The 17,013-nt window shown below is 38.4% G+C and overlaps 2 protein-coding genes and 2 pseudogenes across 2 annotated transcripts; 1 reads left to right on the top strand and 3 right to left on the bottom strand.

Moving 5' to 3' along the window:
- Window positions 1-678: 678 nt before the first annotated feature.
- Window positions 679-1,761, bottom strand: LOC106095764 (FUN14 domain-containing protein 1). Its single transcript, XM_013263090.2, has one exon. The coding sequence runs from the start codon at window positions 1,425-1,427 to the stop codon at window positions 897-899; it is 531 nt and encodes a 176-aa protein (XP_013118544.1). The 5' UTR covers window positions 1,428-1,761; the 3' UTR covers window positions 679-896.
- Window positions 1,762-3,122: 1,361 nt separating this feature from the next.
- On the top strand, window positions 3,123-8,458 carry LOC106095749 (serine/threonine-protein kinase Nek2-like; annotated as a pseudogene).
- Window positions 8,295-11,461, bottom strand: LOC106095755 (serine/threonine-protein kinase TAO3-like; annotated as a pseudogene).
- Window positions 11,462-14,162: 2,701 nt separating this feature from the next.
- LOC106095752 (serine/threonine-protein kinase Nek2) lies at window positions 14,163-16,642 on the bottom strand. Its single transcript, XM_013263080.2, has one exon. It carries the CDS (start codon window positions 16,516-16,518, stop codon window positions 14,263-14,265), a length of 2,256 nt encoding a protein of 751 aa, XP_013118534.2. The 5' UTR covers window positions 16,519-16,642; the 3' UTR covers window positions 14,163-14,262.
- Between the last annotated feature and the right edge of the window lie 371 nt (window positions 16,643-17,013).

Genomic DNA, 17,013 nt, shown 5'->3' with positions numbered 1-17,013 from the left:
CATATCAAGCGGATCTAAACAACATTCATGCAGACACGGTGCAGATGCGGTAATTGGCTACCGGGTGAATGTAGTCCTTGGAGAACGACCGCCACCCATTGCACCTGAAGAAATCGACCTCCCCCGGCAAATCAGAGTAGTTCTGGCTCAATTACGTTCCGGCAGATGCAGCCGCCTCAATTCCCACAGAGCTAGGATTGATGCTGACGTGCAAGATGTATGTCCCGATTGTAACCAGGGACCGCACGATACACGTCACCTGTTTAACGGCCCGGCCAGACCCACTCGACTCAGACCCAGATCCCTGTGGACGCACCCCATCTTAGTCGCAGAGTTCCTGGGTCTTGACACTCAACAGAATCAAGCTGTCGAAAGATAGAACACAATAAACTGCTACAACAACGTGAACTTATTCAATCCCATAGCAGCCGGTTGTACGTACCGGATTGCCCGAAGGAATCTTTCATCGGCATAGGCTGCCGCCTCAGTATACAACACACTGCTACAACAACAATATCGTGAACTTATAGTTTGTTTAGGTCCACATATAAATGAGTAGAAAAAATTAATCGTTTCTTCTAATAATGCCTTAGAACTTCTCGTTGCGAAGAGTGTTATACAACCAGCTTTTTCTATTTTGTCAATTAAAAGTCCTCCTGTCGTATAAAAGCGACATAATTTAATTTCATTTCGCTTTTATTTAACGCAATTTAATACTATATTAGAATAAAAATTTAAAAATAGTACGAACATAGAATATAAATATATATTATCATTTTAAAATTAAGAATCATAAATTAATGTAGAAAAAGGGGAAACATAAGTGTGAGAAAAACAAATGAATTCAACATACATTTATCGTGTAACATTAATCCAGTTACTGATCACTACTTGATTTAAGAACTTGCAATGCCCAATGCAACACCTCCTACGAAAGCAGTTAGGAAGATGTGTAGGTCATTTATTTTCGGTCCATTCTCGTCTCCAATGAGTGAACTATACCATTTTCTTGCTTTCTTAGTTTTCTTTCTAATCAAGTCCTCGGCGAGATCCAATTTGCGATCCACCATACGTTCTGCTTTATCCACCCATGATCTTTCTTGGCCGGTAACAGCTTCCTCAACTTTGTCGGTAACTTTGTTTAGTTTTCGAGTTATCTTTGACCAGTCAATCTCAATGACACCTTCCTGATGGGCAATCTCCATTAGTATAATTCCACCTCCTATGGCAAAAGCTGCAAACTTGCCAACTTTCATTGTAGCAAAGCCGGTTGCCCATCCTGTAGCTGCTCCAATACCAATCTGTGCATATGCGGACCTGGAACTTATGTCGCCCAAAATGCCACCCAAAAATTTAGATGCGTCATCGGACATTTTCTCTATATTCTTATTCGTCTGATTTTTCTGTGATTTAGCCCAATCGCTCATAATAAAGACTGATTTAGACACACAAAAATCACTTCGTTTCAATCTTTTACAAATTATTCTATTATTTATATCAATTATTGATTCTCTGAAAATAATGTTGGTGACTTAATAGGGTTGGTACTCTACTCGGCTTTTCACGTGAACAACCGTCAAACTCCACATCAAAATAAGTTTAATGCTGAGTATGCACCTCTAGTGAAATTTTCGGTTGCCGCTATGACATCATTAACAGGTAGTGTTCCGTAAACAGCTGAGTACAATTTTTCTCGCGAGTGCACTTTCTGTCAACAAGTTTTGGTTGTGTGCGAGTATTATAGTTAAGAACCATAACACGCACAAACAACAAAAAGTGGCGCGAACTAGAAACATACTCAAAATCAGAGTTGCACTAATCAGCGATTTTATAATATTTGATATAATTACCAGATAGTGTACCGTAAACAGCTGAATAAAATTTTTCTCGCGGAGTGCACTATCTGTCAAGCAGTTTTGGTTGTGTGTGTATATTTTGTTGTTGGGCAACTGCCACTACCTGTAAATGAATATATCTTGGTATAAACGGGTTTTATGCAACGAAAAATTCGCCAGAGTTGCATACTGCGCTTTAAGCGCATTGCAATGCATTGACATATCGTCGGCCTAACCATGATAGTGTCACCAGGTAGAGTACCGTAAACAGCTGAGTACAATTTTTTCTTCGGAAGTGCAATATCTATCAACGGGATTTGGTTGTGTGTGTATTATAGTTAGGAACCATTGCACACAAACAACGAAAAATGGCGCGAACTAGTAACATACACAAAATTAGAGTTGCACCAATCACTGATTTTGACAAATAGTGTACTCAATATTTTGTTGTTGGGCAACTGCTAATACCTGTGAATGAATATATCTTGGTCCTAACGCTATCTTAGGATGCACTTACAAGCCGAATTCATGCGAACAGCTCAATACATTGTTTTTTTTTATTTTTTAGATTTTGCAGTAAATATAAATGTCAAAGGCTTGATATCACATCTGTGATATTTTTCTAAAATCTTAAAAAGGTGTTCTATTTGGACACATGGTACAACTAAGAGGTAGTGTCATTAGCACAACAATAAAAAACTACCCCAACGAAATTACCTTTAGTGGCAAATGCCGTAAAATGTGGTTTTAGAAATAAACTAGTAGTTTTAGAAATAAACTATGTTTTACAGCTTATCTTTTGCAAATGTGTTTTATATTTGTATTTTCATCATTATAACATTGTTTTGTTGCTTATGTGTGGAATATCGGTCCAAATCAGGTCCAAGAATTTTTTCTTGCAACTACGAATGAAAATGTATGTTTTAATTTTTATGATTTTTCCATTAATATAATAAAAATTTTCGTAACATTTATGAACAAAAGATTATGAGACCCAATCTTTACATTAATGAAAGAAAATTTCCTCTTTGTAGACTGATATCTATTGGGGGATTTACAAAACTCGCGCTGCACTCATGCGTGCTTACGCGTGTATGTCAGAAAAAACTAAAATAGGTATGTTTGCATTGTGTCAAGGCACATTTAAAAAGATGGTCAGGTTTGACGGTATTAAGATGTCAGATCGTTTGCATCCTGTTTGTTGTCATCTTCTTTCTCCAATATTTTCTGCTCGTGTACGCACACGTATATACACGCGCACACAAATTTTTTGGCGGATTGCACCACATGATTTGTGGTTCTTGTACAAATGAGAAAACTTTAAATGTTTCGCCACAGTATTGTGTGAGTTACAAATGCACGCACGCAACTGACAGAATAAGTTAACCAACTTTCAACGTTGAACACGTTTCAGGGCGCAAAAGACATAAATTGAATATGGGTAGAGAAATCATTTTATTAAAATCATTTTAAACCACATCATTGCCAATTTCCATTGAAATTAACTTTGGAACTTACATAAGCTGATTTTTAGAAATTCGTGTGCAGCAAATGACGCATGGTATGTAACTCAACCCAAAGAACGCATGAGGGTGCATCATATTGCTTATTCACGCATAAATGCCTCGCTTGTTATGTAAATCCAGCTTCTGAGCAAGATATGAAGATATCAACTTTTATATCTTGAAGACAAGCGTTCGATGCGAATGGGATTTAAAAAGGTGGTCTCATGGGAACAGCTATTAACAGACGGCCAGGTTTGACGGTATTAAGATGTCAGATTTTTTTGCCTTCTCTTTGCTATTATCTTCTATCTCCCATATTCTCAGCTCACGTATACACACGCACACAAATTTTCTTTATTGTGTTTGTGTTTGCGTTTGTTGTACAAATGGGCCAACCTTTTATTGTTTCGCCATGCGTTCGATGGTTTTATTTTAGTATTGAATAGATAAGCCGTGAAGAGCAAAAAAAGAACGCAATAAAAGTCCCCAGTTCCAAACAATAAGAGGAATAAAATGCACATATCTGTACAATTTATAACTAAAATATGCAAACCCTATGTGGGCATAACAGTCTAGTCAAATGTTTTAAGATTTGTACATGCAATTATATAAATAATTGGTTTTAATTTTATTAATTAACCAATCACATACAGCGGTCAAAAAAAGTATTCATCATTCAATGTTTTTTTTTTATTAAGTCTACAAAAGACAATTGGAATAAAAACATATTAAACTAATGATGCAGTAGTGCTTGTGTGATATATATGTACACAATTTCATTGTTTTTAAAGAAAAAAATAGTATTTATTGGAACAAAAAGGGCCATTTTACAGCTGAACACAAAAAATTAAACAAAAAAAGTATTCATCATTGCAAAAAAACAAAAAAATAAATAACATAATTTAAAAAAAATTAATACTTTGTTATTCGACCACCGCGTCTTATAACTTCTTTTAAACGGTTTGACATCGATTGGACTAATTTAGCGGTTATATTTTGGTCTATATTAGTCCATTCCTCCATTATCACCTGTTGCATTTGACTCTTGCTCGAAAAATTGCGCGTTCTCAATTTGCGTTCGAGATGTTCCCAAAGATGTTCAATTGGGTTCAAGTCGGGACTTTGAGGAGGAGTTTTAATGACTTTGGGGCAGTTATACAGCATCCACATCTTGGTATTTAAAGCAGAATGTTTGGGGTCATTATCTTGATAATATTGAAAGTTATTACCAAGCCCAAGTTTTACAGCACTATCTTTTAAATTCCTCTTTAAAATGTCAATGTAATACTTATGATCCATTACTCCATTAATAATTTCAAGATTTCCCGCTCCTGAAGCCGCCATACACCCCCAAACCATTAAACCACCTCCACCATGTTTTACAGTAGCAACTGTGTTTCGTTCTTCAAGCTCTGAATTTGGTTTTCTGTACACTATGACCTTTCCATCGCACCCAAAAAGATTAAACTTGCTCTCGTCTGCAAAAATGACTGTTTTCCAAAATGATTCGGGCTGTTTTACATACATTTTTGCGAAGTTTAGCCTTTTCACTCGGTTTATTTTATTTATAAAGGGCTTCTTACGTGCAGTTCTTCCTCTGTAACTATGCCTTTTGAGTGTATTTCGAATTGTTTGTGTAGTAACTTCCTTCCCTAAATATTCCATAGTGTTTTTACGAAGAATGGTCGCATTTGTCTTCGGAGTTTTCTGAACTTGCCGCACTAGCCAACGCACATCTCCAACTGAAAGTGCTTTTGGTCGACCAGATCTTGGTTTATTGTCAACAGTTTTCGTTTCTGTCCACTTTCTGATGATGGATTGTATAGTAGATCGTGGTCTATTTAATATTTCACTGATAGTTTTTTGAGTTAAACCATTCCTGTGGTGTTTTATTATCAAAACTTTTACCTCATCAGAAACCTCGTTTTGCTTACGACCCATTTTGACAAAAACTATATTTTCAATGAAATTAAATATTTGCTGTCAAGGGCAAAGCCTCCTTTACTAAATAAAACAGAAAAGGGGGATTCCCAAATAATATTTGAATTTGACTTTGATGATAGCACATCAATGATGAATACTTTTTTTGTTCTGTTTTTGGTGTTATTATATAAAATTGCATTTTTTGCGCTAATTAAATTTATTTTTTGAATTTATTTTAAAACATATTACGAAAAATAAACTATTGCATAAAACTGTATTATTTGTTTACTTTAAATTTTCTTCAATTACCCAAAATAAGTGAATTTATTATCAATTTTGCTAATGATGAATACTTTTTTTGACCGCTGTACATAACATGTCAATCCTGATAACAGATATTCTACATAATACCGCACTGGTAATTTATCCAGAATTTCGTTGCCCTGGATAGATTTTATTTTCATACAAATCTCTTCACTGCAATAGGATATGTTAGGTTAGGTTGAAAAGAGAGTGCAGATATTAATCGGCTTGTTGTGCGCTCTAAAAACTATAAAGTAACCTATAAAAAGAATATTTTATGTTAGGAATTCCGTGGTGCTTACAAAATCCTCTATTGTTTTCAATACCACTTCCCTAAGTTGGTTCACGTCTGGTATTGTGTCTCCACCTAAGTGCCGGTATCTGTTAGAAGCGAAAGCCGGGCAAAGACAAGGGAAATCCTCCAACTTCTCACCATCCTCCCCGCATGCCCTACACATGCTATCACGTGCTGCACCGATTTTACATAAGTGAGATCGTTGTCCTATGTGTCCCGTTATGATACCAATAGCTATACTGACATCCATTTAACTTCGTTTCAGTAATAGCCTCGTCTTCTCAAGATCTGGATCCCTCCATAGGATTTTCGCCGTCCTACCGACCTTTCGCTGTTCCACAACGTTGCATGCGCATTCATCGCCCACTCCCTTAACTCGGACTGCTTCGACCCGAAATGCTTCGGGTTAACCAAGTGTATTGACGGCAATCCTCTAGCCTTCACCGCCAAATCGTCTCCTCTTTCATTTCCCCTTACTCCGTTATGGCCCGGCACCAAACGATTCGGATTTTGCCATCCTCAGAGAAGGCGTTAATCTCCTTACACTGCAAGACTGTTCTTGACCTTATCGTCCTGGATGTTATTTCCCTTATGGCAATTTTACTGCCGCGACGTCCTCGCGTTAGCACCACACCACTTCACGCATTCCGTGATCTCCCCGATCTCCGCCTGCAGGACCGTATTATGGTCAGGCAGTCTGAAACAGATCACAGTCCCTGGGTCCTCAATGTAGACCCCAGGCCCACTCTGTCCTCTAGCTCTAGCTCAATGACTGACGGAACCCACTCGACTTCACGGTTCATCTTAGGTATCGGATCGGAATCCTCTTCGCCTGGAGACTATTCTAGATATACGACCATTGACATACAGATTAAGTGTGAGGCAGCAACTGCGGTTAAGAGACTTAAGGCGATGAGAGAATGGATTGAGGATGGGAGCAGCTCATACCATCGCGGCATAATCGAGGCGACAGAAGTCTCAGTGTTACTTAGAGAAGACAGATATGCTTGCTTGAGGTTCGCGAGAAAGACGAACTCAGTCATATGCAAAACCCTTTCTGCCCTTCTGCATAGTTCGTTCGGATCCTTACTCCTTAGAAGTATTATAACATCGTCTATAAGTTAATCTATGATGAGTTAAGCGAGTCTCATAACGCATCGCTAATTTCAGAAACATGTATGCTGCGACAGCTCCAACATCCCAACATTGTACAATACTATCATCATTTGATTTATCATGAGGCAAAGTCTATTTTCATCGTAATGGAATACTGCGAAGGTGGAGACTTGTCCCAGCTGATAGCCAAGGCAAAGGCGGAAAATAAACGCTTTGAGATATGTTTTATATGGGGTATGCTTTTCCAAATTTTTTGTTGTTGTAGCAGTGTGTCGTACACTGAGGCGGCAGCCCTTGCCGATGAAGGACTTCATCGGGTCAATCCGGTACGTACAACCGGCAGCCAAATTTGTCGTGCTCTTCAGCTGTGTCTCAATTAAATAAAAGATGGCACAATTCTGCATCGAGACATAAAACCAGCCAATTCTTAGACATGAAAGGAAATGCTAAGCTAGGTGATTATGGTTTAGTCCGCATGCTTAGACGAAATGAAGCGTTTGTAGAATTATTTGTTGGTACGCCCTACTATATAAGCCCTGAAATAGTAAAGGGTTCCAAATACAATCATAAATCCGACGTTTGGGCCGTGGGCAGCTTGATTAATGAAGTGTGTGCTCTCCGCCAAACTTTCAAAGGGAAAGAATTTCCTCAACTTTCCGCTAAATTCCCCAATATTCCCAAAATTTATTCGAAAGATCTCCAGGAAATAATTGCGTGCATGCTGGATGTTGAACACGAACAAAGGCCCAGTATTGATGTAATTACTAGGCATCCGACACTAGTTTCGTAACCGATGAGGTTTGGACAAAAAATTTCCTCGCCTAATTGACAGTACTACGTTTTCGGAGCAAAACAGTTTTCATGAAGGATGCGGCCAAACACGTCTTCATGCACTGCGTGCCCAAGAATTTTTGCATCAACAAAAAGAAGAAACCCTTATCGCAAAAGAGAAACAATTGAATGAGAAAGACAAACGTTTATTAGCGCGTGAGCAACGTTGAAGTAAACCCCGGAATGCCACCACCCATACCACCGAGGAAACCTATAAGTCACGATGAAACATATTGTACTATAGAGCTGAATGATAGTTTCTTATTACAGCTACCTACGGTAGCCAAGTTGGATTTGTCCGCATTGTCTGCCCGAAAAGCCTTTCACGGTTTGCACAAAGTCACTTTTCAATCACCCAAAAAATGTATTACCTACGAAATGTCGGTCTACTGAAGTGACGAATATTTGGACCAAAGAACACAAAAAAACAGCTTTCGAAATGTTGGCCGAATTGAATGGTTCTGGTCGTTTCGAAGATGGGTCCAACAATGCAAATATTGCATGGTACTTTACAACGTAATCGTATGCGGCGCTCTTTAATGGCGCATTATCAACATCGTACAATGGACCACCGGAACAGATTGTTCTTTAAAACGTATTTGGACGAATATGCTAGACTATGTTCTTATAGGAATTAAAATTTGCTCTTGTGATTTGGAAATTATTCCTCACGTTATATTATAAAAATTTGTTGCACATAGAAATTAAAACTGAAAAAACAATATTATTGAAAATAAGAAAATTAAAAACAAGATATTTTTTATCATCACATAGGATAGTTTGAAAAGAGGGTGCGGATATTAATCCGTTCCATGCCACTATGGACTTACATCTAAACCAGTAATCGGCTTGTTGTGCTCTTAAAATAATAAAAAGTAACCTCGAAAAAGAAGATTTTAGTCAGGAATTCCGTGCTGCTTACAAAATCCCTAATCGTTTTCCATACACTCCCCTTAATTGGTTTATATCTGGTATTGAGTCCACCTAAGTGCCGTGTCTGTTAGGGGCGAAAAGCAAGCAATGGCATAGATAATGCCCCAACGTCTCATTTTTCCCACATGCTGTCACTTGCCGCACCGATCTTGCATAACCGAGCTCGTGGTCCTATGTGTCCTGTTATGATACTGAAAGCTTTACTGACCTCTTGCTTACCTCCTTTCAGCAATAGCCTCGTCTTCTCACAATCCGGATTTTCATCGTCCTACCGAGCATTTCGCTATTCCATGCGCGTTCGTAGTCCACGTTCTTAACTCTGATTGCGTCGACCCGAAAGCCTTCTAGTTAACCAAGTTTATTGACGGCAGTCCTCTGTCCTTTTCACTTTATAGGGCGCATCTCCGATATCGCTGAAATTTGGTATGTCGATGTGGGTTGACCCCACGAACACGAATCTGATGTCCTTTTTTGGGGCAAACGCTTCTGGACATCCCTATGGGGTATATATATACCCCCTAAAGGGGTTTTTTTGTTTTTGCTGTTGTTGAAGCAATGTATGTACGATGTAAAGAGCGCCGCATACGATTACGTTGTAAAGTACCGCGTTCACGCACCGATTGACGTATTTTATGACGGGGAGCAATATTTGCATTGTTGGACCCATCTTCGAAACGACCAGAAGCATTCAATGCGGCCAACATTTCGAAAGCTGTTTTTTTGTGTTCTTTGGTCCAAATATTCGTCAATTCTGTAGTCCGACATTTGGAAAGAACACATTCTTCTCTCAATATTATCCGATCTTGGATAGCATTGGGTGGGACTTTGGATGGAATTGTCCGCGTTTTCATTGGATGATTGTTAACCTCTTTACTTCTGCGACTTAAACCAAAAAGAGAAAGAATCGATTTACGGCGATGTTTTGATGACGATGTTGTTGAGGAACTCTCAGTCGATTCGTCGCTTCCTTTACTCGATACACTTGTCTGCATTTGATTTGTAGTAGGAGGAGCTGTTACCTTACTCGTTTCGGAATCAATATCGTAGGTAATACATTTTTTGGGTGATTGAAAAGTGACTTTGCGCAAAGCGGAAAAGGCTTTTCGGGCTGGCAATGCGGACAAATCCAATTTGGCCACCGTAGGTTGCTGTAATAAGGAACTATCGTTCAGCTCTATAGTACAATATGTTTCATCGTGACTTATAGGTTTCCTCGGTGGTATGGGTGGTGGCATTCCGGGGTTAACTTCAAATTTTGTCAACGATATGCGGCAGGATTCGGTTAGACTTTTAGGTGGTCGAGTAGTGCAATTCATTTTCATAGATTGTTCTTCGTTAATGGCCTTATACTTTGCCACTAAACGTTGCTCGTACGCGAATAAACGTTTTTCTTTCTCATTCAATTGTTGCTCTCTTGCGATAAGGGTTTCTTCTTTTTGTTGCAGCAAAACTTCTTGGGCACGTAGTGCATGAAGTCGGTCTTGAATTACGCTATCAAAAATATGGCGAGTTTTCATCACACTCCTTCGTGGCAAGTTTTATGGTTTCATCTATAATGGCATACTCTTGTCTTCGAATGGTTTCATACAATTCCGGATCGGACACTTGTAGCTTAAAATTAATTGGGAAAATCCTTTGTTTGGCAGAGTAAAAAAGTTTTGCCCTTAAGTCTGGTGTGAAAACGCCAGTAATACTAAGACTTCTTTGGCCGCATCTTTCATGAAAACTGTTTTGCTCCGAAAACGTAGTACTGGAGAAGTCTCGTAGTCGGCTGTACTCCAAATTACACCAACCTTCAGTTTCATTTGTAACCACATGTAAAATCTGCTCAACATTCTCTATGTCAATTAGGCGAGGAAATTTTTTGCCCAAACCGATGATGTTACGCACTAGTGTCCGATGCCTAGTAATTACCCAATACTGGGCCTTTGTTCAACATCCAGCATGCACGCAATTATTTCCTGGAGATCTTTCGAAAAAATTTTGGGAATATTGGTGCATGAAATATTAGCGGAAAATTGAGGAATTTCTTTTCCATTAAAAGGTGGGCGGAGAGCACACATTTCAATAATCAAGCTGCCCACGGCTCAACGTCGGATTTATGATCGTATTTGGAACCCTTTACAAATGATTCTGCAAACGCTTCATTTCGTCTAAGCATGCGGGCTAAACCATAATCACCTAGCTTAGCATTTCCTTCCATGTCTAAGAATATGTTGGCTGGTTTTATGACTCGATGCAGAATTGTACCATTTTTTATTTTTTATTTTGTTGCGACACAGCTGAAGAGCACGACAAATTTGGAAAAGCGTACGCCATATAAAACGTTCTTCAAATCGTTTATTTTCCGCCTATGCCTGGGCTATCAGCTTGGACAAATCTCCACCTTCGCAGTATTCCATTACGATGAAAATAGACTTTGCCTCTTGATTAATCAAATGATGATAGTATTGTACAATGTTGGGATGTTGGAGCTGCTGCAGCATACATGTTTCTGAAATTAGCGATTCCTTATGGGACTCGCTTAACTCATCATAGTCTATACCTTTCCAAACATATAAACCGCCTGTTTCCTTGTTGCGAACTTTAAAACAAGTTCCAAAGCACCATTAGCAATAACCGAAATAACTTCATAATCTTGTAACGTTTTTATACCATCCACCATAAGATGGGGGGTATACTAATTTCGTCATTCTGATTGTAACTACTCGAAATATTCGTCTGAGACCCCATAAAGTATATATATTCTTGATCGTCGTGAAATTTTATGTCGATCTAGCCATGTCCGTCCGTCCGTCTGTCTGTCGAAAGCACGCTAACTTCCGAAGGAGTAAAGCTAACCGCTTGAAATTTTGCACAAATACTTCTTATTAGTGTAGGTCGGTTGGTATTGTAAATGGGTCATTTCGGTCCATGTTTTGATATAGCTGCCATATAAAGCCATATAAACATCCAACAACTGTGCCAAGTATGGTTCAAATTGGTTTATAACCTGATATAGCTGCCATATAAACCGATCTTGGGTCTTGACTTCTTGAGCCTCTAGAGTGCACAATTCTTATCCGATTGGAATGAAATTTCGCACGACGTGTTTTGTTGGATATCCAACAACTGTGCCAAGTATGGTTTAAATCGTTCCATAACCTGATATAGCTGCCATATACACCGATCTGGGGTTTTGACTTCTTGAGCCTCTAGAGTGCGCAATTCTTATCCTATTGGAATGAAATTTTGCACGACGTGTTTCGTTGTTATATTCAACAACTGTGCTAAGTATGGTTCAAATCGGTCCATAAACTTATATAGCTGTCATATAAACCGATCTTGGGTCTTGATTTCTTGAGCCTCTAGAGGGCGCAATTCTTATCCAATTTGAATGAATTTTGGCACGTAGTATTTTGTTATGATATCCAACAACTGTGCCAAATATGGTTCAAACCGTTTCATAACCTGATATAGCTGCCATATTAACCGATCTGGGATCTTGACTTCTTGAGCCTCTAGAGGTCGCAATTATTATCCGATTTGCCTGAAATTTTGTACGACGGATTCTCTCATGACCATTAACATACGTGTTTATTATGGTCTGAATCGGTATATAGCCCGATACAGCTCCCATATAAATCGATCTCTCTATTTTACTTCTTGAGCCCACAAAGGGCGCAATTCTTATTCGAATTGGCTGACATTTTATACAGGTCTCCAACATATAATTTAATTGTGGTCCAAACCAAGCAGAGCAAATCTTTTCTTATATCCTTTTTTTTGCCTAAGAAGAAATGCCGGGAAAATAACTCGACAAATGCGATCCATGGTGGAGGGTATGTAAGATTCGGCCCGGCCGAACTTAGCACGCTTTTACTTGTTTTGGCTAACTCTGAACTGTTGTCCATGTCTTGAGAGGACAATGTTGTTGTCATGCTTACAACCGTACCATACGAAATTCAAAAATCAACTAATCCCGAGAGCATTGTTGTGTGCATTCTTTTTTCTCTACCTATGTGGCGACGACAGAAACGCTAGGTTTAAGTGGTAGAAACGTTTTTCCATCTTTCTGTTTGTTTCAAAAATTACTTTGTATTCCTCCATAAACAGGTATTTGATATATATATATATGTATATATATATATGTATATATATATATATATATATATATATATATATATATATATATATATATATATATATATATATATATATATATATATATATACATATATATATATATATCAAATACCTGTTTATGGAGGAATACAAAGTAATTTTTGAAACAAACAGAAAGATGGAAAAACGTTTCTACCACTTAAACCTAGCGTTTCTGTAAGTTTCTGTAAGCATATATATATATATATATATATATATATATATCAAATACCTGTTTATGGAGGAATACAAAGTAATTTTTGAAACAGAACAGAAAGACTTTGATGGAAATACGTTTCTACCACATATATATTTATATATATATATCAAATACCTTCTTATGGAGGAATACAAAGTAATTTTTGAAACAGAACAGAAAGACTTTGATGGAAATACGTTTCTACCACTTAAACCTAGCGTTTCTGTCGTCGCCACATAGGTAGAGAAAAAAGAATGCACACAACAATGCTCTCGGGATTAGTTGATTTTTGAATTTCTTCTCCTCAAAGATGATTCGCACTTCAGTACGACGTTTGGACTCGGCTGTGTGAGAAGTTTGACCCTGTTCCTTAAGGGAATGCTCATGGGAAAATTTGCAACACCGCTTAAAACAAAAACCTTTAAAATTCTTTGCATTTTGTGCAACTCTTATGCGAGAGGGACAAAGGACTGCCGTCTATAAACTTGGTTAACTAGAAGGCTTTCGGGTCGACGCAATCAGAGCTAAGAGCGTGGACTACGAACGCGCATGAAATAGCGAAACGCTCGGTATGACGATGAAAATCCATACTTTGAGAAGACGAGGCTATTGCTGAAAGGAGGTAAGTAAGAGGTCAGTAAAGCTTTCAGTATCATAACAAGACACATAGGGCTACAAGCTCGCTTATGCATGATCGGTGCGGCAAGTGACAGCATGTGGGAAAAATGAGACGTTGGGTCATTACCTATGCCATTGCCCGTTTTTCGCGGCTAACAGGCACTTAGGTAGACTCAATACAAAACATAAACCAATTTAGGGGCGCGGTATGGAAAACGATTAGGGATTTTGTAAGCAGCACAGAATTTCTGACTAAAATTTTCTTTTTCGAAGTTACTTTTTATTATTTAAAGAGCACAACAAGCCGATTACTGGTTTAGATGTAAGTCCATAGTGGCATGGAACGGATTAATATCCGCACCCTCTTTTCAAACTAACCTATGTAATCATTAAAAATATCTTGTTTTAAATTTTCTACTTTTCAATATTATATTTATTTCAGTATTAATTTCTATGTGCAACAAATTTTTATAATTATAACGTGAGGAATAATTTCCAAATCACAAGAGCAAATTTTAATTCCTATAAGAACGTAGTCTAGCATATTCGTCCAAATACGTTTTAAAGAACAATCTGTTCCGGTGGTCTCATTGCACGATGTTGGTTATGTGCCATTAGAAAGCGCCGCATACGATTACGTTGTAAAGTACCGCGTTCACGCACCGATTGACGTATTTTATGACGGGGAGCAATATTTGCATTGTTGGACCCATCTTCGAAACGACCAGAAGCATTCAATGCGGCCAACATTTCGAAAGCTGTTTTTTTGTGTTCTTTGGTCCAAATTTTCGTCAATTCTGTAGTCCGACATTTGGAAAGAACACATTCTTCTCTCGATATTATCCGATCTTGGATAGCGTTGGGTGGCACTTTGGATGGAATTGTCCGCGTTTTCATTGGATGATTGTTATCCTCTTTACTTTTGCGACTTAAACCAAAAAGAGAAAGAATCGATTTACGGCGATGTTTTGATGACGATGTTGTTGAGGAACTCTCAGTCGATTCGTCGCTTCCTTTACTCGATACACTTGTCTGCATTTGATTTGTAGTAGGAGGAGCTGTTACCTTACTCGTTTCGGAATCAATATCGAAGGTAATAAATTTTTTGGGTGATTGAAAAGTGACTTTGCGCAAAGCGGGAAAGGCTTTTCGGGCTGGCAATGCGGACAAATCCAATTTGGCCACCGTATGTTGCTGTAATAAGGAACTATCGTTCAGCTCTATAGTACAATATGTTTCATCGTGACTTATAGGTTTCCTCGGTGGTATGGGTGGTGGCATTCCGGGGTTAACTTCAAATTTTGTCAACGATATGCGGCAGGATTCGGTTAGACTTTTAGGTGGTCGAGTAGTGCAATTCATTTTCATAGATTGTTCTTCGTTAATGGCCTTATACTTTGCCACTAAACGTTGCTCGTACGCGAATAAACGTTTTTCTTTCTCATTCAATTGTTGCTCTCTTGCGATAAGGGTTTCTTCTTTTTGTTGCAGCAAAAATTCTTGGGCACGTAGTGCATGAAGTCGGTCTTGAATTACGCTATCAAAAATATCGCGAGTTTTCAAATGTGGAGAGTTGTCATCGCGATTGACATGATCACTCTCCTTCGTGACTAGTTTTATGGTTTCATCTATAGTGGCATACTCTTGTCTTCGAATGGTTTCATACAATTCCGGATCGGACACTTGTAGCTTGAAATTAATTGGGAAAATCCTTTGTTTGGCAGAGTAAAAAAGTTCTGCCCTTAAGTCTGGTGTGAAAACGCCAGTAATACTAAGACTTCTTTGGCCGCATCCTTCATGAAAACTGTTTTGCTCCGAAAACGTAGTACTGGAGAAGTCTCGTAGTGGGCTGCACTCCAAATTACACCGACCTTCAGTTACCACATGTAAATTATGCTCAACATTCTCTATGTCAATTAGGCGAGGAAATTTTTTGCCCAAATCGTTGATGTTACGCACTAGTGTCCGATGCCTAGTAATTTCCTCAATGCTGGACCTTTGTTCGTGTTCAACTTCTAGCATGCACGCAATTATTTCCTGGAGATCTTTCGAATAAATTTTGGGAATATTGGTGAATTTACCGTTTGAAATATTAGCGGAAAGTTGAGGAAATTCTTTTCCTTTGAAAGGTGGACGGAGAGCACACATTTCATAAATCAAGCAGCCCAAGGCCCAAACGTCGGATTTACGATCGTATTTGGAACCCTTTACAATTTCAGGGCTCATATAGTAGGGCGTACCAACAAACGATTCTGCAAACGCTTCATTTCGTCTAAGCATGCGGGCTAAACCAAAATCACCTAGCTTAGCATTTCCTTCCATGTCTAAGAATATGTTAGCTGGTTTTATGTCTCGATGCAGAATTGTACCATTTTCTATTTTGTTGTGACACAGCTGAAGAGCACAACAAATTTGGAAAAGCGTACGCCATATAAAACGTTCCTCGAATCGTTTATTTTCCGCCTTTGCCTTGGCTATCAGCTTGGACAAATCTCCACCTTCGCAGTATTCCATTACGATGAAAATAGACTTTGCCTCATGATTAATCAAATGATGATAGTATTGTACAATGTTGGGATGTTGGAGCTGCTGCAGCATACATGTTTCTGAAATTAGCGATTCCTTATGGGACTCGCTTAACTCATCATAGTCTATACCTTTCCAAACATATAAACCGCCTGTTTCCTTGTTGCGAACTTTAAAACAAGTTCCAAAAGCACCATTGCCAATAACCGAAATAACTTCATAATCTTGTAACGTTTTTTTGGCTAAATCTGAACTGATGTCCATGTCTTGAGAGGACAATGTTGTTGTCATGCTTACAACCGTACCATACGAAATTCAAAAATCAACTAATCCCGATGGCTTTGACTGTGTGCATTCTTTTTTTCTCTACCTATGTGGCGACGACAGAAACGCTAGGTTTAAGTGGTAGACACGTATTTCCATTCAGTATTTTCTGTTCTGTTTCAAAAATTGCTTTGTATTCCAAGAAAGGATTTGTTGCAGGTAGATTGTAGGGAAGACAAGAACAGCGTACACAATATTTCAATGTATTCCCTCCATAAACAGGTATTTGATTTGTATATGCATATGTACCCAACGGCGGAATGAGGAATGTGATTGTCGAATTCTGGCGTGTTTAATGCCTTAAATAGCAATTTGTTCCGTTCGTAATGCCGTAAGGCATTGTTTTCTTTCTTTTCTTCATTTAGTTTTTATTAATGTTTTTAATTTCTGTTATAGTTAAACCAATATAAGACTTGGCGAACGACATAATTTAAGCTTGCAATAAAAAATATGTCTTCGCTG

The sequence above is a fragment of the Stomoxys calcitrans genome, chromosome 4, assembly GCF_963082655.1.
Source record: "Stomoxys calcitrans chromosome 4, idStoCalc2.1, whole genome shotgun sequence".
Lineage (NCBI taxonomy): Eukaryota > Metazoa > Arthropoda > Insecta > Diptera > Muscidae > Stomoxys > Stomoxys calcitrans.
This window is presented reverse-complemented; position numbering and strand designations above follow the sequence as displayed.

Coding starts and splice junctions, on each gene's coding strand:
- LOC106095764 (XM_013263090.2), bottom strand. CDS start 1,427: ATGAGCGATTGGGCTAAATCACAGAAAAATCAGACGAATAAGAATATA.
- LOC106095752 (XM_013263080.2), bottom strand. CDS start 16,518: ATGACAACAACATTGTCCTCTCAAGACATGGACATCAGTTCAGATTTA.